Source organism: Talpa occidentalis, unplaced genomic scaffold (assembly GCF_014898055.3).
Source record: "Talpa occidentalis isolate TD23 unplaced genomic scaffold, MPIMG_talOcc4v2.1 talOcc4.4, whole genome shotgun sequence".
In the NCBI taxonomy this organism is placed as follows: Eukaryota; Metazoa; Chordata; class Mammalia; order Eulipotyphla; family Talpidae; genus Talpa; species Talpa occidentalis.
Genome location: NW_023604295.1, coordinates 126,180,773 through 126,202,515, shown reverse-complemented (window position 1 = coordinate 126,202,515; position 21,743 = coordinate 126,180,773). Strand labels below are relative to the sequence as shown.

At 38.0% G+C, this 21,743-nt stretch overlaps 2 protein-coding genes across 2 annotated transcripts in view; both read right to left on the bottom strand.

Moving 5' to 3' along the window:
- Window positions 1–21,743, bottom strand: part of TMEM108 (transmembrane protein 108) — a 233,458-nt gene that overhangs the window by 121,554 nt on the left and 90,161 nt on the right.
- On the bottom strand, window positions 19,479–19,910 carry LOC119257913 (NADH dehydrogenase [ubiquinone] 1 beta subcomplex subunit 3-like). Its single transcript, XM_037526289.2, has one exon. The coding sequence runs from the start codon at window positions 19,851–19,853 to the stop codon at window positions 19,551–19,553; it is 303 nt and encodes a 100-aa protein (XP_037382186.1). The 5' UTR covers window positions 19,854–19,910; the 3' UTR covers window positions 19,479–19,550.

The window sequence follows — 21,743 nt, the reverse complement described above, 5'->3', positions numbered from 1 at the left end:
GAGACAGAGTGGGGAACAGAATAGGCAGACTGACTGAAATACACTGCTGAGGGGAGCAGCAGGTAAGAGAGAAGAGGTCTGCTGTGACATGTGGGCTGCTCCCTGGCTGCCAGGCATGGAAGTAGTGCTGCAGAGGCTACGGATAGCTTCACAGTGCTGTGCTTAACCTCTTGTGCCACCAGGGAGGACCTGCTTTAAAATCTTAAACAATGTAATATTGGCTATAATGTAACTGGCTCTCCAACTTCTCAAATACAGGTGGACCAAAGTTTTCATCTTTTGTGAGGGGATGCGAAGGACACATAAAGGAAGAGGACAAAACAGGGAAGCAGGCAGTACTTGGGAAGCAGAGAAATGGAGTTCAAATGGAGTTCAGTGGAGTTCAAGGTTCAATATACCTGGATGTCAACAACAAAATAAACACCTCCTATCTACGAGAGAGCTGAAATCTCACTGGAAGTCCCATGACCCAGAATCCTCCCTACAGATATTTACATAGCATTAGATGACCACTCAAACCCAAGTTTACCTCTGGATAGATTTGGATCAAGCTTGGAGAGCCTCAGATCTGCAGGCTAGCTAGCTAGGGAGGCACGCTCATTATTTCGTTAACTTCACAATAATGCAACCAAATGGTTTACACCAATGGTTTTCAAAATGTGGTTCTCGGTTCATCAGCACACTCAGGTACTTGTTAAAAATGCAAATTATCAGGTTCCACCCTAGACCTTACTTTGAGGGCCTACAACAACCCTCCAGGATGCGTGCTAACATTTGAGAACCCATGCTTTGCAAAAGCAAATATCTGGTTTTCATTTAATGTTATGGCAGGATTTTACCTTTCAACTGCTACCTTGCAAAGATCATTTCTATCATCAGGAAACCAGTAAGTGGGGAAATCTGTGGTTGGAGCAGAAAGACCCATTTCCAAGGTCTTGTTCAATCATAACACTGTAATTCATCAGCTTACCAATGATGAAAATGAACAGCTCATTAGTTCACATTAGTTGAATTTTATGGCAATCATTCATTGCTCCTGTTGAGAGCAATAGCATGGTGTGTCTGAACTCTAATTGCTAATTTAGAAATCCCATCCACCCACATTTTTTAAAATCTTAGACTAGTAATATTAATTCTGTAGGAGTGACTCCCATAATGGGGCACATACTGAAACATGGACTTTTGTGGCAAGAAATCCAACAAAATGATTGCAATGTATTTGGCTCTGTTTTGGTTATACACAACCAACCAGTAAGAACTAGACCTTTCACTGAATTAAAATTCTAAACACAGGGAGCCAGAATTGATTTAAATGATTTAATCCCACAATTACTTTCAAATAAACCTCTCACCCAGAACCTAAGAGATTTAATGACAACCAATACTTAATGATAAATCAAATGTATAAGCCATTTGCACCTTGAAAATCAGCCCAAATCAGAAGTCTACAATTGAGAGGTCTAAAAAATCAGAGTGGGAATGAGCCAGGATATTTAAAAACAATTAGCCATTTATTTCCAGTGCTGTCTCTCTTCAAGCTATTGATAAACATTTGAATTGACATTTGAATGTAGGCTTTCTAAATTAAAATGTAAATTCTGGGAAGGCAGAAATTTTGTCTGTCTTATCTCTGCTGTGTCCTCAGTGCTCAGAATAGGGTCAGGCACATAAGTACTCAGCACAGTGATTACATAAATGCATGAATGATCCTACAAATGTGATGCAGGTGCCTCTGTCAAACAGAATTTTCTGTGACATAGAACATTTCTATGTTCTGTAAGATGTATTGCCCAAATCAGTAGCCAAGAGCTACAGGTGGCTATTGAGCACTTAAAATGTGGATAATGTAACTGGTGAACAGAGTTATACAGTGCTTGCCATATTGAACAGCACAATTATAGAGACTAGGGGAAATACGTGTGGGAAAAAAAAAAAGAAGAGCAAAACAACAAACATGCAATGCAGAAAACACAACTTCTGACCGCGGGAAATAGTTCAGGTAAGAATGGCTGAGTGGGTTAACAGCTCCCGGGCTCCAGTCTTTCCACTTTCCTTTCAACCCACTAAAGGCCATGGCAACAGCTGCTGAGGCAGGGAGGATTTAAGGGTTTCAGATTTAAGGAGGAGAATCTATATTCCTCTCTCACAGGAGACAAGGTGGTGTTAAACCTAGGGACACACCAGCTGGTGGAAGAGTGAATTCTGGATGGTCAGACATCAAGTGTCTGCAGGAGCAAAGTAATGAAAGGCTGGGAGCTTCTACCTTGGCTGGGTTTGCTTTCTGGTTCATGTCTTTATTTAGTATTTTATTGACTCAAATATTTCCCAATGCTCACTAAGTGTCTAGCTCTGTCCTTCCCCTTCTACCCTTAAAGAATACTACCAACACTGCACCCTGGGATTGAATTGAATATTGAGGTCCTCAGTCTTTCTACAAAATAGAAATCAGCAACAGAGGGCTGCTCTGAAAAGTGAGATGATTAAATGACACCCATTTAGTCTTTATTAAAAAAATATGTCCTTTTATCTCTCTGCAAATCAGTGAAGATTTGTAGTCATTTATGTGATATAAGACCTAAAATTAAGGCTTATTATCATATGTTGTCTTGGTATCTGGTGAAATCGGGAAGGCAGGTCTCAAATGGCCTAACTGCAAGTTCTTCTGCCTACTCTACTCCCATGGATAAGAGTCTCTAGCTAAGCAATTCTTATCAAAGGAGTCACACACAGTTCCTACTTATGCCTCAGTAACAAGTTTCAGTTCCCTGTCAGTAAGTGGAATTACTCAGTTATTCAAACAAGGCAGTCACATCGTTCAGCAGGAACCAGGGGGCACTCCCATCCTGTGGACACTACAAAGTCTGCCTCACACAGCTCCTGGGTTCACTGTGCCTTAGTGCTGCTCCTTTGTGGAGCATCCTCATCCCCCAGCTATGAGTGTGTGACAAATCAACTGCTGTTCTCCTATCCAGTGTCTGGTATTGTGTGAGCAGCCATCCCCCAAACCCTAGGGTGGGATCACTCTCTCACCAGTGATATTTACAACAAGTTCTAGATTTTTTTTTAAAATAAACTTTTCATAAATAATTCATCAGTTGTTACTGGGTCAGATATCATTTATGATATTCAGGACAATCCTTCCCATTTGAACTCTTTTTTGTGCCTCAGGGGCATGAAGCCTGGAAACCACATTTCTGAGGCCCTTTCTATCAGGAATCCCTTTAGATTCTCACCAAGTGGGGGAACTTTCATGCCACATGAAGGGCGAAAGAGAAGCCATTATTGCCCAATAGCACTGTGAGGCAATGGTAGAAGGAGATGGAAAATTTTGTCAGAGGCATATAAAGGAACAAGGTTGGGTGTTGCAGGCAGCTAAGTAAGTGAATTATTTTGTGGCTGTTCTCTTCTGCCTCCTTTGTGTTCAATTTCCTGTAATTTGCTGTAACAGCTGCCTCTGCACCTTGGTTCATAACCTTTTGACTTCACCTCTCATTTCAGTCATGGTTGCAAAGTTCCATACAGGCTTCAACTCATTTCAAGCTGGCAGCATCCCACCTCAAGTGTGAATAATACATATCTCTATTGCTCTGGAGTTCCTCCCAAACTCATGGGAGTTAGTTGGGGCACATACATGAGTGTAGCTCAGAAATATGGGCAGTTACTATTCCTGGTGGCAATTCTTAGGAGTCAATAAATCCTCCAACCTTTCAATCTTTGAGCAGAAAATTCTGGAAGGTCCCCTGGATATTTCTCGGTAGGCTCTGATAGACTCAAGCTCCCACTTCCCAAAATGCCCCCTCTACAATACAGCTCTATATTGGCCACTGCTGTTTCACTTATCACCCATTTCTGATCCCTGGGAAAACCTCCCAAGTAAACTATCTGCTCATAAATCTGTGCCTCAGGCTCTGCCTGGGGAAGAATTCAAAGTAAGTACACTTCCTGATCCTGGTCTTGGAGACCTGGAGTGGCCTCCAGCCCTCCAAAGACTGTATAAACTTCGAATTCTTTGAATTGAAATGTTTCTTATTCCTCTTAGAGTGGCTTCTGTTTTCCAGAACAAAGTATAGTAATAGTTGCAAAATATTCCATCATGGGTGTGTGTGCGCGTGTGGGGTGTCATTTTATTTATGTTATTTTGTAAATGAATATGTTAAGAATGCCTCCATTATTTTACCTTTGCCTTCAATGCATTGATTACTATGGAAGAAATCTAGTTATTTTACCAGTACCTGTTCTCCCAGGTTTCCTTACTAGCAAAACCCAATTTTGGGTAACTTGACACTACCTGACTCACATCTTAATTTCCTGGTTTTCCTTGAGTTCTGGTTAATGAGAAATAAATACAGGTGCATCAGAGATTTTTAGGGAAGTTTTACCTATCCTCCTTGTGTTGTTCTCTTCCCTCGTGGAATAATGACATGAGATAAACGTGCCTTCTGGTGGCAAAAGGGACAGTGAAGATAAAAGCCACTTAAAAATACCTGGATGCTGGTATTATGGGGCTTATTCTCCTCACTTCTTGTTATGCAAGAAAGATAAATATTTTGTTAAGCTGCTGTAATGGTTTCTCTGACACTGCTGAGTGCAATCTCTTAAATAGTATGATGTGAAAACAAACCAGTAGCTGACAACTAGTAACAATCTATTATAATAATCATGTATGAACTTAACTTTGGAAAGAACGTACATGTCTTAGTTTTTTGAGGATAGACGCTGAATTTTTCTATGTTGGGAACTCATGGTAACTGTTATGCTATAAACAAAAAAGTCTCTGTAACAAAACTTTTTACATCCTTATAATTTTATATATGTTAAACAGAATTAATGGTGTTCATGAGATTAAATTCATAACCAGAAATCTAAAGCCTTTGTTAAAGAAAGCAACACCATATCAGAAAGGAAGTTGGCACCCAACCCATGTTTTATTTCACAGCACCTAGGGAGGTTTGTGGTCAGTAAGAATGAGGGATCTTGGAGAAAATGAACTAGCTTTCCAGATGAATGGAAAAGAAAATTATGGAAATTCACATGGGAAAAGTATTAAATGAAGATTTTGATTCCTCTTTTTTGATGGTAATAAGTCTGAACATTCAGGAAGCTAATTTAAAATACACAGCAAAAGGCAACTTATTTCTTTCTCTTGGTCCAGTTTGGAATAGTGAGTCTAGTGACTAGGGAAATGATGTAATTTGAAACAATATTACTAATAAATGCAGAAAACTGCCTACAGCAAAATTGGTATAAATGTGTCCTGGGAAAGTTGGGACTTCAGGAAAGTGTTCAGTGAAATTACTTATATTACTAATTCATGGCAAAAGAGGTGAGGTTTAATTAAGTAAACCTAACTTTACTGAAGAGATTGAAAGGATTTAAAAATTAATGTTCCTATACAAATGGCCAACAGGCATATGAAAAAATGTTCAACATCCCTTATCAACAGGGAAATGCAAATCAAAACCACACTGAGATACCACCTTATACCAGTAAGAATGGCACATAATCAAAAAACAAGCAACAACAATGTTGGCGAGGATGTGGTGAAAAAGGAAATCTCCTACATTGCTGGTGGGAGTGCAAACTGGTCCAACCACTATGGAAAGCTGTCTGGAGGTTCCTCAGTCTACTAAAAATGGAGATACCATATGACCCTGCAATTCCACTCCTAGGGATCTACCCAAAGGACGCAAAAACATTGATTTAAAAGAACACCTGTACCCCTATGCTTATTGCAGCACTATTTGCAATAGGTAAAACCTGGAAACAACCCAGATGCCAAAAAAATAGATGACTGGATCAAGAAGATGTGGCATATATACACAATGGAATATTATTCAGCAATCAAAAAGATAAACACATGCAATTTGCAGCAACATGGATGGCGCTGGAAGGGATCATGCTCAGCAAAATAAGCCAGAAAGAAAAAGAAAAATACCGGATGGTCTCACTCATAGCAGGAATCTAGAAAACTTAAATAAGGGACCAGGAAAATGAATAACTATAAGAAAGTGAAAATCAAAATCAACAAACAACTATGAACCAGAGACACTCTATGGGGGGTGGGGGGCGGGGAGGGGAGGGATTGGGTCAAAATTAGAGGGTTGTAATTGTATGGGGAATATAAAAATAAAATTTATTTTTTTAAAAAAAGGGAGCTATCGCTCTCCTTTTTATAAGGACTTGCACGAAAAAAATTTTCCTCTTCTCTATTAAGTCCTGTTGAGTGCAGTTCTACGCTGCATTTCTACCTATTTCTATCCTGCAAAAACCTCTATTCTTTCTCACTTCTCTGCCAGGTAGATAGAGAGAACACAGTGGAGGGGTGTTGAATCTTAGAAGAAGGCAGGTTTACATTATAAAGGAATACTGGGTCTCCAAATGACAGTATGAAGCAGGACCCTTCTCTATCTTACTTAATCTCTTGCCAATCTACACTGAATCAGGATGTGAGTGATAAATTTGTACTATGTCAAAGCATTTAAATTTTGACTTTCTGTTAAAGGAAATAGCATTAGCCAACCATGGCTAAAATAGAAAGTTGAAATATCATTCTTTCTGTATGCTCAGCCCACCTTAGGGAGCCAAACAGCATCGTGAACTAATCCTAAAAAAAAAAATCACATTCAACATTATGATTTTGAGGTAACCCTTGGTAGACAGATACCACTCCTTTGAGCTTAAGGCCAAGAAAATGATAATCTTAATCATTAGTGTAAACCTGGAATTGATGGTCAAAAAGATAAAAATTTTCTACTTTCATTTCCACAAATCTTCCATGTCTGTGAAAAAATGAATAAAATAAATAGATTTGGCTCTAAAAGCTAAAACTCACAAATGTCATTTCAAGGTAGGAAAGGACAAGGGAAGAAGAAAAGACCATCGATAACATCCAATCACTTTCAAATTATTCACTCATTGTTTCCATGCGATTATTCTCCTACAATACCACTTCTCATTTTGCAAATGTGTAGTATGCACTTTCCTGGTTTGATGGGAAAGGTTTCCAGGAAAATTAAATGTCAAGGCTGCTTGGCTTATTGGTTTTGTTCTATATAAATTCCCTGTTTAATTCAGCGTTGAGTAACATTCCTCGGTATCAATGTGACAAATTAGCTTCAATCTTAATGGCGTGTGAGAATCGGGAATGGAGGCAAAGACATGCTACGGTTCTCATCTTAGCAGGTTAGAAATAGAGAATTAAGTCTGAAACACAGGCTTAATGGCTCTGAGGAAGAAGTACTTTCTGTAAGTCTGTTGATTATTTGTCCCTGTTCTCCTTTCCAGAGACTGGTACCTTGATAACATGTAAAACTTAAAATAAGCTGGGTCACTCCCTGAATGCAGATGAGAAACTGCAGGAAGATCCATGTTGTCATATTAGATCACACTCAGGACTACTCCGTATGCTAATAAGCTATGCTAATTCTTATGCTTACGAACTAGCAAATGCCTTGAAGATTCAGGCTTGCAGTTCCTCTCAATCGTCTGGTGTAACACCATTCCATCATATTACCTCCAACACTGGACTTGGTAGTGGTGGGAGACAATGAAGATCTGATGTATGTGGGGGATCCAGTATCAAGTAAAATATAATTTAATAATTTTTAAACCTACATTCCAGTTTATATGTATTAAAATATAAAACAAAAATTAAGAATCTTATCATTGTATAAATGTGAATCACATTATTTTAAGTTCTCAGAGATAAAACTTTAGTCTATGTTGTCTGCATGTGTAGGGCACACATAAGCAGGTGATTACAAAATCCCTTCCCATTAGAATAAAAGAATGTTAAAATTGTGAAATGCTTAAAATATCACACACACACACACACACACACACACACATGGAGGTGGGGCAGAGAGAAGGGAGAAATGGTATACTAATTTGCATATTAAACCCTCAGATGTCTGGAAGCAAATATATGATATTTAAAATAGCATATCCTCAAAGCATGTATCATCCAGCAAAATTATTCTTTAAGACTTGAAACCTAGGATTAGAAAAGCTTTTGCCAAAGTTTTATCAGAAGGAAATTTGGATTGGGAAGACATTTCCTTATATGCTCTTTGCAAGGATAACTGCACAAATCATTATTGGTGAGGACACATTCCCCATATATTTATAACAATATGCTATTGAATGACATTTTTGTCTTTACTTATAACAGGACAGACCAAGCTTTAAACTGGGTTTTGATTCATAAGGCTTTTCAGAGTATGAAAAATTGACCACACCATAGTGGCTGATGTTGTACCTTTCAAAGTCATTTGACATGACATGTATTTACAAGTATAGTTTAGAGCTGGGACAGTAAGGAATAAATTGGAATATGTGTTTACAGTAAGGACAGATTAGCAGTATTAATTTATATGGTTTGAGGAAAGAGAACTAATACCTCCCTCCAATGTTTTTAAAATAAAATTCAGAAATGTGCCACAATGGATCACAAACAGTAATCAATACTATGAAGCAATAGTTCTTAATGAAGTGAACTGTGTGACTCTAGAGAAAACAATACCAAAGTGAAACAACAACAAAAAATGCATTACTCTTGATCTTGAGAAGGATGATCCTCCAGTCTGAGAAGTATGTCAACCCTGTTCTAGAGAGTGCATGCTTTGACAGATTGGAAATGCAAGATCCTCAATTCATTTGGCAAAGGCTGTAGAAACACTTGTTCATCACTGGGTAAGAGTATTTGACTACATGGAGAAATCAAAGAGTATTCATTGATGTTTTGTGCCCTGCTCCACAGCCAAGACTTAGCCTGTAGGATCTTTGGTTCTGCAAACAGAATGGTGAACACATTTGGATGATTTGTCAAGGAGTGACTTACAATCTGCTCCACTGTGGCGGCCCAAGGGTGTGGGGATTAGGCTACTGCATAGGTAAATAAAGCATAAACAAGTAACAAGAAAAGCATGCATGGCACTGGACATGAAATGGTTAGATAGGAACACTTTTGGAGATAAGCAGAAGTACAGGTAGGGTAAAAGGCAGAGAGAAATTTATAAACGAAAGCACCTTTATAGCCATCCAATGGGGGGAACAACTGTTTCTAGCTTATTTCCCCTCAAACAGAGTTACCTTTCCAACAAAAAGTAGCTGGAAACATCTCTTCTTATTTATAGTTAAAGCAAAGAGGTTACTACATTGAGAGAGGATAGAGATTAGAGAAATGTAGACAAAGCCAGAGCAACAAAGCAAAGCTATACTTGGATTAAGTAGAGAGCAGGCAGCTGTAATTCTGGAGAACTTGTGAGAGGAAGAATACTTCCTTACATATACAGCAATGCAGATGGAATTTAAAAGATCTTTCAGGAGATAAAGAAGCAGAAACTAGCATAAATCATATAGAAAGGACGAAAAAAGCTTGTTAGTAGACAATCATGCTATCAAGAATATCAAGTACAAGGAGCAGCAGAAAAGCAGTGTTTCATTAGGTATCTTTTTACAAAATAGAGATACACATTTACAGTTTGGTCAACTATAAAGTTTTCAAAGTTTAACCCATGGTGCATGCAACTTGGAAGAACAGAGAAAAATGTAATTAAAAAATGTCATCTATAGCTTGCTTAGCCTCTCTTTTGAGCTCTCATTTACTGTTAGAGAGAACATCTTACACTATTCACACTCTAAACAAATCTCTATTTCATTAACTTGCTGATTTAACCAGCACCCTCCATTCCTTGTCTACACCATACTGATTGACCCTCTTGATACACTGAGAACTGTCAGGTAACGACAGTTCTTTCTCTGGGATATCTCCATTTGTCTGCTTTCAAGAGTGAATTGTGTCTCCTACTTTGATTCTGTCATATTATTTATTTTAGTTACATATTATTATTAAATATACTACTAATGTGAAAAAAATGACTGTGAAGAGAAATAGTTACCTGTATTAAAACAAATTCAAATGCTTTGAACGTACTTAAAGCAAATTTCCTTTAACAATACTTTCAATTGCATGTTAAGGCAGCTGTAAAATATTTTTAAACTGTAAAAAATCTAAGGTTTTATATTCAGATTTCTTTGAAAGTGCTTAAAGACTTATTGACCTACTAAAGAAAAAACAACCTAATAATTATAGATGAAGCATTACAAGAGTGACTTAAGCCAGAAATAAGAAGCAGAACTCTAATTAGAAGACCAATATGCAAAGAAAAGGTGTTGGCCTTGCATTAAGACTGTTGGATGTGGGCCTCCCTGGTGGCACAGGCAGTTGAACGCCGCGCTGTGAAGCTGTCCACTGCCTCTGCAGCACGGGTTCCATCCTGGCCGGCTGGCAAGGGTCCCACATGGCGCAGCAGACCTCTCCTGTCTCGCCCGCTACTCCCCTCAGCAGTGTACTTCAGTCCTTCTGCCTGCTCTGCTCCCCGCTCTGTCTCTGGTGAATCCTCTCACCCTCCCGTGTATCTGGCCTATACCCTGGTTCTTGTATAAATAAATAAATCTTTAAAAAAAAGACTATTGGATGAATGTATATTTACATTAAAATAAAATGTTTACAATATATACGTATATGACTATTTAAATATGATTCTCTTTTAATCACTTTTTAAACAGTAGGTCTGATCACATCTGACGTAATGCCCTTTATGGCAACTAAATGTCCAATCCAGCTTAAAATTTAGTCCTGTATAGGGGCCTCCCCAGTGGTGCAGCAGTTGAGCACTGGGTTGCGAAGCTGCCTGCAGCCCCTGCAGTGCCAGTTCGATCCCTGGCCGCTGGGTGAGGGTCCCACATGGTGCGCAGACCTCTCCTGCCGCCCACTGCTCCCCTCAGCAGTGTACTTCGTCACTCTGCCTGTTCTACTCCCCGCTCTGGCTCTGGTGAATTCTCTCACCCTCCTGCGCCTCTGACTGTACCCAGTGCTTGTATAAATAAATAAATAAATCTTAAAAAAAAAAAAAGAATATGCATTAAAAAAAAATTTAGTCCTGTATAATAAATTGTAATAATTTGCCTGCTTTAAGCCACTGCCTTGCCAGTCCCCTATGATGCAGTCCTATGTTGGCTATGCCTTAGGAATGATGTGCAGCAATGAAAGAGGAATTTAAGGGGAGGTGGATAGGATGTACTGGTTTAACATATGTGAAAACATGTACTTATTTATACACTTATTATTTCTGAGTAAGGATTCAAATGTTCTTAACTTTTTATCTGTTATTATAAAGTCTCCTCTACCTCCAGCTAAAGTTTAACATCTGCTACTGCTATCTATAGATATTTGGGTTGGACAGTACAGTGAGAATTCTAGGGTAAGACAGGACAAAACTAAGTCAGGTGCACCATGTTATAAAGAGATATCCAGAGGAACTGAATAGACATTTTTCCAAAGAAGACATGCCAATGGCAAAAAGGTGCTCAACATCTCCAGTCATCAGGAAAATATAAATCTAAACTGGATATATCCCCTCAAAAATGTAAGCAAAAACAATTGTGAAGATGTGGAGAAAAGGGGAAATTTGTGCACCATTGTTGGGAATATTGAGTTGGGGCAACCACTACGGAAAACTGTGGTGATTCCTCAAAAAACTATAAATAGAACTGTCAAATGATCCAACAATTCCACTTCTTGGTTTATAGTCAAAGGAAAAGAAAGCAGGATCTCAAGAGATAGCTGTACTTCCATGTTCACTGCAGCATTATTCACAATAGCCTACACATGGAAACAATCTACTACCTGCCAAAAGATGAATGGATAAAGAAACTGTGGCAAACACGCACAGTGATTCTTATTTCAGTCGTAAGAAGGAAATCCTGCCTTTTGTGACAACATAGATTGACCTTGAGAGTCTTATGGTAAATGAAATAAGTCAAAGACAAATGTTATATGACATCACTTATGCAGAAGCCAAAAAAGTCAAACTCACAGAAACAGAAAGTAGAATAGAGGTAATCAGGGACTGGGGGTTATGGGAAGATGTTCATGGAAAAGCATAAACTTCCAGTTACAAGATGAGTAAGTTCTGGGGATCTAAGGCATAGCACAGTGATTACAGTTAGTAAAACTATATTATATACTTGAAAGTTGCTAAGAAAATATATCTTAAATTTTCTCATCATATACAAACTCACAAAGTTAATTATGTAAAGATGGAGGTGTTTACTGTATGCTGGTAGTCATTTGCAATATATCATATAGCAAATTAACACATCATACAACTTAAACTTACACAATGTCATATGTCATTTATAGCTCCATAAAGTTGGTGGGGGGAGAAAAAATATGATGGAAATGAAATATATGAATGCTTATTATAAAAAGGGGACATATTTGGTTGGGGGTTGTTCTACAAGAAGTATCTTCCCTGGACTCCACAATGCTTCTTTGAAAGGACAGGTGTATCCAGCAGACCTCCAGCCAGGCCCCATACTCACAGGACAAGAGAATGAGGTTTGCTGACTGAAACAATTTCTCTAGCACACATAGGCAAATAAAATCATAAAACAGTGTTTAAGGCTACAAGACTATTAAAACATGAAAAGAAAGTTCTTATCATGAACTTTCATACCAGCAGACATAAAAACCACAACATGGGCCAGGTATACCACCATCTAATGATCCTGGGACTCCTAGTATTCCCTTCTCATGGTTTGCTAGCACACAGATGTGCCCATGAATAAATCCATACTGAAATCCCAGGCTGTTCTCTCTGAAAGGTCTTTTAAGGAGCCTGTTCACATTTAAGCTCAGAGAAGCTCTCTGTGGAGAAATCAAACCTATATATTTTCCTAGATAAAAGCAAAATCTAATCTTTTACATTCTGCTTAGAACTATAGATCCTAAAGGCAAAAGTTAACACTCCCTAACCTCAGTGCAGTCTGGTTAATCGATCTACCACTGGGAAAAACAGGCTCTTTTTCCATTAAAATTGGAATGAAAAACCAGCAGCAGTCAAGTGAATGCAGAAACAACTAGGCTTGATACATTTGATAGATAAATGGCAGCTCAGTGGCAGATCTATCTAGATGTGGTTCCCTACACAGGATGATATCTACTAGGTGGAGTATTAGGTGGGAGAGACCTGGGGTTCATAGGCACAGGTTTATTGTGGCTTAAAATATCTTGGACTTAATGCTTTGGGTAAAGAGACCTCTGGATATCTAGATTGTTTCAATATTAACCATTTTCAAATTTTTAGAATCTAGAGCAAACACGCTGAATAATTTTGTCAAGATTCTTGGTAACAGAATTTCCTAAGAGTGAATTCAAAACTGCTTTAAGTGGGTACCTACACCAATTAACAATGTTTGAGATTAATATGGTGATAGTTTATTAGACGTTCTTGTACTTCTTGTGTAATTTTGCAAGAGTTATCAAAATTATGTGAGGTATGAAAATATGTGTAAGTATAGTAATAATAAATTGTTATTATTATGATGATGAACATCTCTTGGTATCTTTTGAAAATATTCTACACCCTTCAGTAAGATCTGTATGCTTAAATAAGTAAATCTTTAAGCCTGTTCCTTCTTAGTTGTTTCATACGTTTCTTTCATTAGTTTTTGGTATGTCTTTGTTGACACTTGTATCATAAATATCCCCTTGACATCATTACATATAGCTTTTATCACTAGATACTGAATGTGATTAGAGTATCTTTGAAAGTTTCCTCATTTTTATTGGCATAAGACAAATTATTCTGAGTTGTCAGATTTTACTGTTCTGAAGGGGAATTTGTTCTCCTTAAAATCATTTATTATTTTTTTCTAATATCCTATGTTATTTTAATTTATGCATTGTCCTGTTTCTCATGTTTAAGCCACATATTTGGTAGATAACTTAAAACAATATTATTTAGCTGGCATTTTCACTATTATGGGAGCATCATTCTTCTGTATCCATGGTTACTTGTGTGATACAGCACAAACATCTGTTAAAATAATCACTACTTTCCAGGGCAGGGAGGCAGAAATTTTGTTTGTATGTCTTGTCTTAATTTTTATGTGGGCTCTAACTGAAACAGGCCAATATGTGTTTTTAAGAATTTTTGTTAAAGTATTATATGAAGTTTACAAAATGAAGTTTCTCTTCACTTGAATGTGTAAGCAAGGTAACGAGAACAAGTGTACGAAGTGATTTATTAACTTTGTTTTATGATAAATTTGTCGTATCTGTCGCTCAATGTCGTGTGTGCAAATGGTGAAAATAATCTCCCCTTTTCCATTTAACTGTTTCTGCTGAAAGTTTATTTCCCTTGGAGCACAATCTCTCCCTTGAAAATCCTTTTTTTTTTTTTTTTTTAAATCACTCATGAACCATCACCAGTCTTTATTTATTTATTTATTTTTAAGATTTATTTATTTATTTATACAAGCACTGGGTACAGTCAGAAGCACGGGAGGGTGAGAGAATTCACCAGAGCCAGAGCGGGGAGCAGAGCAGGCAGAAGGACTGAAGTACACTGCTGAGGGGAGCAGCGGGCGGCAGGAGAGGTCTGCGCGCCATGTGGGACCCTCCTCCGGTGGCCGGTGAGCAGCCGGGGATCGAACCGGCACTGCAGAGGCTGCGGGCAGCTTCGCAACCCAGCGCTCAACCGCTGCGCCACCGGGGAGGCCCGAAAATCCTTTTTTGTTCTACTTAAATGCACCTGAAAATGTTTTTCTCTTTGCAGTGTGATCTCTTCATCAGAGGGCAAAATCTGAGTCCAGAGGCAACTTTAGTGATGAAGAAGTGATCCTAAGCATTTGTTATTTAGAAACAATGCAGATTTTGCCCTCAGAAGGTATAAGACTAAGGAGGGAAATCCAATTAGAATGAAATTGAAAACTATCTCTCTCTTTCTCTCCAAGTTCAGAGCATCGTAAGGAGTAATGTAGTGCCTGAGTGGTTGCTAGTAGACGGGTGCTCTCTCTTCATATGGTAAAGGGAAAAAAAAAGAAATGTGGAGTGATGGATGCAGAGCGATGGCACTCGGGCACTTCTGGGATTGGACAAATGACGGAGCAGATGAGACTCTGCTACACATTTACTGAAACTTAGCACTGTGAGTTGCCTATGGTTGCCTGGCTTCCTGTGTTGTAACTAGACTGAAATAAATCTCAAGAATATACTTTAACATATTGTCTTTACCTGAAGAAAACTGTGAAATGGCCACTAGTTCTCTGGATAAAAAACAGATGGCTTTTTGGAGTGTGCTTTTTTTTGGACAGCAACACCCAATAATACCACACATGCTTATTTCACAAAAGATGTTCACAGTACAATCATAAAGTAATTTTTAAAAATCTATTCCAGGCCTTCATTTTCTTTCTTTTTTTAGCCAAATGATTCTCTGTAGAAACACCTACTATGTCATTATTATTTAATTCTATCAGATCCTCATTTGTTAAGAACTGTTTGTGATTTAAGCAGTTCAAAATCACTGCCAATAACTTCATGAATTTTGGCATTGTAAACAGTAAATGTTTGTTACTAAGATGAAATGCAGGAAAGGGTAAATCTAAAAGCAGGAGATAGAGTCAGACTACTTAGGGCTTAATCCTGGTTCTAACTTTTTTTTTAAAGATTTATTTATTTATTTATTCATACAAGCACTGGGTACAGTCAGAAGCGCGGGAGGGTGAAAGGATTCACCAGAGCCAGAGCAGAGAGCAGAACAGGCAGAAATACACTGCTGAGGTGAGCAATGGGTGGCAGGAGAGGTCTGCTGCGCCATGTGGGACCCTCGCCTGGCGGCTGGGGATGGAATTGGCACTGCAGAGGCTGCAGGCAGCTTCGCAACCCAGCACTCAACCACTGCGCCACCGGGGAGGCCCTGGTTCTACCATTTTTAAGATTTTTAAGCCATGTAAGTAAGCGCATGGGAAAACTTAACTTTTTCTGCCTGTTTCTTTATCTCTAAATGGGAAAATGTGGATTTTTTTTATCGCATAGGCTTGTAGTGAGGGTTAAATGCAAAATCCTTAGAGCAGTGCTTGGCTCATAATAAATACCTTGTAGGTGTTGACTGTCATTTTCATTATAATCATCGTTACCATCAAAGTCTACAGAGAATCTTTAGCAGCAAGATTCCAAGTAAGTCATGACAGCAAAAGTAGTAAATAAAACAATAAGGTATGTAAATAAGGAAACTAATGATTCTCTATCAGGATGTTGTGAAAATCTAGCCATTTGTATTTTTTAAACTATTATCTATGTGTTAAACCCACATAAATTAAACAATTACTGATTTATGCTTGGCTCACTTCTAAGTTAGACTTTTTCAGAAGAAGTTAACTGAATGGAACCCCTTCATAATTATAGCTAAAGGAGATTGACTTAGCCCAATTTTATGCTGTTTTTCTTGGTCCCCCATACAGTGCTTCTCAGTATTTGTACATAAAACTATCTAATAGAAGATACATGTGAACTAATATAGATGATTCCATCTCTTCCCTAATCCCATACTTTGGAGTCTTGAGGTACAATGGAAAGTGGCTTCATTGAGAAAGAAATTTCCTTGAAATCTCCTCTTTCAACTTTTAAAAAGCATGTGCATTTTACTTTATGTTCTGTAATATGTACCTATCACTTTAATATAAAAATAATTTTGAAATTAGTTACCATCAATAAAACATTTTTATGTTATTTTTACCCCAATATCTTCAAGTAACATTGATGCTCTTTGAAAGCATATTAAATTTGTCCATTTTTATTATAGCTTTGCTAACTTCTTTCATACAAGGCTGGGCGGACTAATGTGGATGTACAGATTAATGGAAAGTCAGCTATCACCATCACTATCTATTTGCTGGTGAATTATCTAAATGTCAGATAAAGGAGAAAGTCAGAATCAATGACCTCAGGTTCACAAATGAGTAAATAAAATAATGAAAAAATGTCAACTCATGACCAACTCACCTCACAGAGCTGCATTTTGCTAGTAACACCCACTGCTCTAGGTGCCTCATTTTCATCACTTGCCTTAAATTGTTAGGCACATGGGTCAAGATGATATGAGGTTTAATTGCTATCTAGAAGTGGGCAAATCAATCTAAAGTTTCACCATCCCAAAATATAGATAGATAGATAGATAGATAGATAGATAGATAGATAGATAGAGAGAGAGAGAGACAGATAGACAGACAGACAGATAGATAGTGCATTTGTCATAAAATTACAATTCAGCACGGATATCTCTCTTTGAAGGTGTCTATTACTGAAAATATATATTAACTAGTAGAGATGATCACTTATCAATCTTGGGGATACTGTTTTTTCTCCACAACACCTTCACCCCACCCCCAGCAGTAGATTTTAACAGACTGATCTTTTCAAAACACTGATTTTATTATTTTGACCACTTCTTTGCTGAGGAGCTAAAGTATGTTTAATGCTTGTACACACTCAATACTTAAATTATTTATACTTTTACATGATGTTTCAAAATGGTAATGTATTTCTGAATATTGAATACATTTTTAAATTGAATATGTTTATAATTAAAATTGGTACCAAATTTTGACTCTTTTACATTTGTGATCTTTTATGTCCCTTACTTACACCTTTGTTAATTGAGAGCTATGAGATACCAGAGTCTATAACACACTTTTTAAAAGAGAGCATCTTAGAGACTTCCCATTTATTTTAACTAAGCAGAAATGGAATGGTGGTCAAAAACATTTAGGTGGCCTCAACTGACTTTCCTTTTCTTTTCTTTTTTCTTTTTTTAATATTTATTTGTTTATACAAGCACTGGGTACAGTCAGAAGTGCGGGAGGGTGAGAGAATTCACCAGAGCCAGAGTGGAGAGCAGAACAGGCAGACTGATGAAATACAATGCTGAGGGGAGCAGCGGGCGGCAGGAGAGGTCTGTGCGCCATGCGGGACCCTTGCCCGGCAGCAGGGGATCGAACTGGCGCTGCAGAGGCTGCAGGCAACTTGCAGCCCAGCTCTCAACCGCTGCGCCACCGGGGAGGCCCTCCTTTTCTTTTCTATACAACATATTCTGGTGTATGCATAGATGGGAAATGTGAATATTAGTTTTTCTACAGAGTCATAAACAGACCTAAAAATGCTCAGTTTGTAATTCACTAAAAACAAATCAACTGGGAAGACAACAGGACCATTCTTTATAAGTGGATGGAAAATAAGGTATCTTACCATAAAATGTTAAGGAAAACATTTTAATAAAAATGAGAATGCTGCTGTGTGAAAGTTGAGCCCTCTCTGCAATTCTCCCTACTGTTAACATCAGAATAGTATTTAAATAATGAATGTATTATTAATGAATCCAACAAAATAATAGCACCTAACCCTGCCCTTGTTCCAGTACATCTGCACTGAGTTGGCCTGTTGTTATTCAACCAGCTAATCATGTCTTTTGTTGGAATCACTGTTTTTACCCTTTGGGGCTAATCCATAAGGTCATCTGGTATTTGATAGATAATTCCCTTTTCCAAGTCCCTGGAGCCCTTGAGGAACTTAACAGGAAATCAAACATCCTTCCCAGATAGAGCAACTAATTACTGAAGCTAAGATGGGGGATATTTAGAGCGATAATTTTCAACTATAGCACAGGTTTTGTTCATGTTACAACGAATCTGGAGTTTATATGGGAAATGATGGCACCAATAAACTTTAATATGACACAAACTATAATCAGGTTTCAATTTCCTTGGCCGCTTCATCTCTATCAGTCTCAGTCAGCATCTCCAAGGTGAGACTCAGATATCTATTAATAGGTAGTTCTCAGGCTCTCTCATGTGATTGTACTGTATGGTCCAGATAGCGAGGATAAAACAATCCCTTTCCTGCATAGACAATATTTTAGGGTTTTGTTTATAATCATTATTTCTGAGTATAAAAGAAATAGATAAATAGTATAGTTTTAAGAACACAAAGTCTAAACATAAGTCCAGAACCATATCATCCAATGATAATCAGTGTTAATAGTCTATATAGACCTGCAAATATTTCCTTTTCCAAAAAGTCAGAACATATGCACAAGACAGTTTACTGTCTTTTTTCATTTATGATGTCTTTTTTCACTTAGTAAAATGTCATTTTGGTTTTTAATGGGACATTGCTTTTTTATTGATTTATAAACTCTCTTTATAGCTAATGAATTCAAAATGTTCTTCTCAGTTGCTCTGAATCATCAGATTTGTAATGAATCTAAGTCTGCCCAGGCTTAATAACCCTTTGATAGTCTCAAGCAATCCCAAAGGCTACCTTTCTGCCCCCAAAGGAGCAAACAAGACCTCAAAAAACTTCTTTATCTTCATGAAAGGGATCTGAAAATTGTCTTCAATTCATCCCTTCAAGTCACTCTGCTCTGCCACTTTTGACTTATGAGCAGTGATCTAGAAATATTTCATATAATTTGTTAACATTCTCTCTAAGCCTATAGTCTTCCCAGGTGTTCAGTGGCAATACAAAAAAGTGGCTTTTAAAAGAATCAAGTGAAATTTCAAGTAATTTATTTATTTATTTATTTATTACCTTTTCTTACTTATTAAATCTTACTAGTATTCTTCAAGGGACTAACACACGTAAGTAGGCTACAGTTAAGAAATCTTGTTTTTATGCATTAAGAAGCCACTAAGTTACTTCTGTTTTATTTGCAGTGATTTTCTTTATTCTGGGATTCCAGGTAATATTCAGCTCCCACAGCTACCACAAATGCAGCAAATTCCCATTTGAATCCTTTTAATAATGCACCAGCAAAGGAAACATTGTTTGCAAAGCCACCCATGAATCTCCAAGCTTTATTGCGGCCCCATGGATCCCTTAGCCCTTGTGCAGCCAGCTTCTTCTGGACAATTTCTAAAGGTGTTCCTTCTATCTTCCATTCTTTATAGTCTGGAAGTTCCATTTTACCATGGCCATGTCCATGGCCATGTTCATGTCCATGGGCCATGTCTGATGGCAATCTGACCTCTCAGGACATTCAATATTCACCCCTCTCAAGTAATTTATTTTTAATAAACACCTTATATTCCTCATATCAATATCAGTAGTGGTTTTTTTTTCATTCTGCTATTTATGTATATAAATGTATTAAAAAATCTTTCCTACAGGATTAGGGGCATTCCTCATTTACATTGCAATCTACTTTTTTTAATACGGCACCCTGGCTAGATACATTAAGGCTTTCCTATGTATACTTTAAGATGTAATTATCAGCAAAGTTATTTTCAGTAGAAATAATTACTGTGAACACTTAAAGGTTAACGAAAGAAGCAATTCTGACAAGAACCCCCCAACACAGCCAAGGGTGTCATACTTAGATGCAAAATTTCTACACATCTGTGACTTTATGAGCAATGCAAAGTATAGTGCCTGCTACACAGTAGTCATTAATACCTGAACAAAATCAGGAAAAAAATCTAATGACATCATATATCAGTAAGCTGGCAGAGTGAGGGGGCGGTCCTGAACCCAGGACTCTCATTACTACCATACATTGCTTCGCTCTGGCTTGTGAAACTCCAGTACACTTTTTCATTCACCCTCACCAGTGATGCACTACTAGGTTTTCTCTATTCAGCTCAGGGACTCTCCACTTGTTCAAGGTGTTCGGTCTTTCATAAGTGACTCATGAGATTGGCTGGGCTAAGGACTGTATTAAATCATTAGTGTGTTCCAGCACCTGAAGAATTAACCCGAACAGAAGTCAAGAAGCTCTTCATGGGGATAGGTCATGTGGAGAGATCCTGATTTCCACTGCTCTTGCTATGACTTCATACTTGGTAATGTTTGCTGATAGTAATAAAATTATCATTGCCACTAGTTCATGCAAAAGGCACATAAATCGGTTGTAATGGCTGCTCTATGAATTAATCTGATTTTAGAGACCAACTCTAATGCAAGGAAAGGGAAAGAACACTATGAAGAGATAAAGTGCACATCTCTTACTGCTAAGTTACAAGATGAAACTTAGGGATAACTAACAATAGGCAAAATCCTAGTGTTACAGACACACCTCCCTGAAGAGGAGGTGACATTTTCCATGCCCCCACTTACATGCAGCTACATTGGACTATGGGACCCAGTATGCCATGAACTAGACTTCCTGAGTAGGGGAGTTTCTGGGAACTGGGTTGGGGGTAGGAGCTGAGCAGCCAGGTGAAGCTATATAACATGGAAGGCAGGTGAGCTCTGGGGCTCTGGCTTCTCAGGTTTTGACTTGTTTCCAGGAAGTTGAAGAAAATGTGTGAAGGAGAGACATGTAGACATGTAGATAGGCGAAAAAGACAGGTGAGTGAGAAACACCTGGAAATTCTGTCCTTAGCAGAAACAATGTCAGCTGTTACCTTGATTTTGTATTTTCATTTGCTCCTATTCTCTGTGAGCTGACTGACTTGCTGTTCCCTGCCAAAAGGTGCAGACTTGTGGCATGCTTTCAGGCCTCAGTTGCCCTGGGTGGCCCTGCTTTGGGCCAAACCTGTTTGGCTAGCCACTTACCCATGTGGGGATGGGTAATTTGGGGAGTTTCATTAGGAAACTATTATTAAGAATATTCTTTCTTCTCTCTCTCTGCACACTAATTCTATTAAAAAATCTTTTATACCATGAGTATGCTTCCTTTGCCTTTGTGTGGTAGGTGGAAGAATCCCTTAGAATGTGCACTTCTTAGTAATCTGGGGTCTCTGGGTGCTCTTTGGTCACATGCTAACAATAGCTTGGGGTTGTGAGGAAACTGAACATCAGGAAGTTGAGACTGAAACAGGTTGTTGTTAGAGAACAAATCACTGGTGTGAGATTAAAAACTGGTGACTTCAACAGAGTTGATTTGACTTAGAAGGAA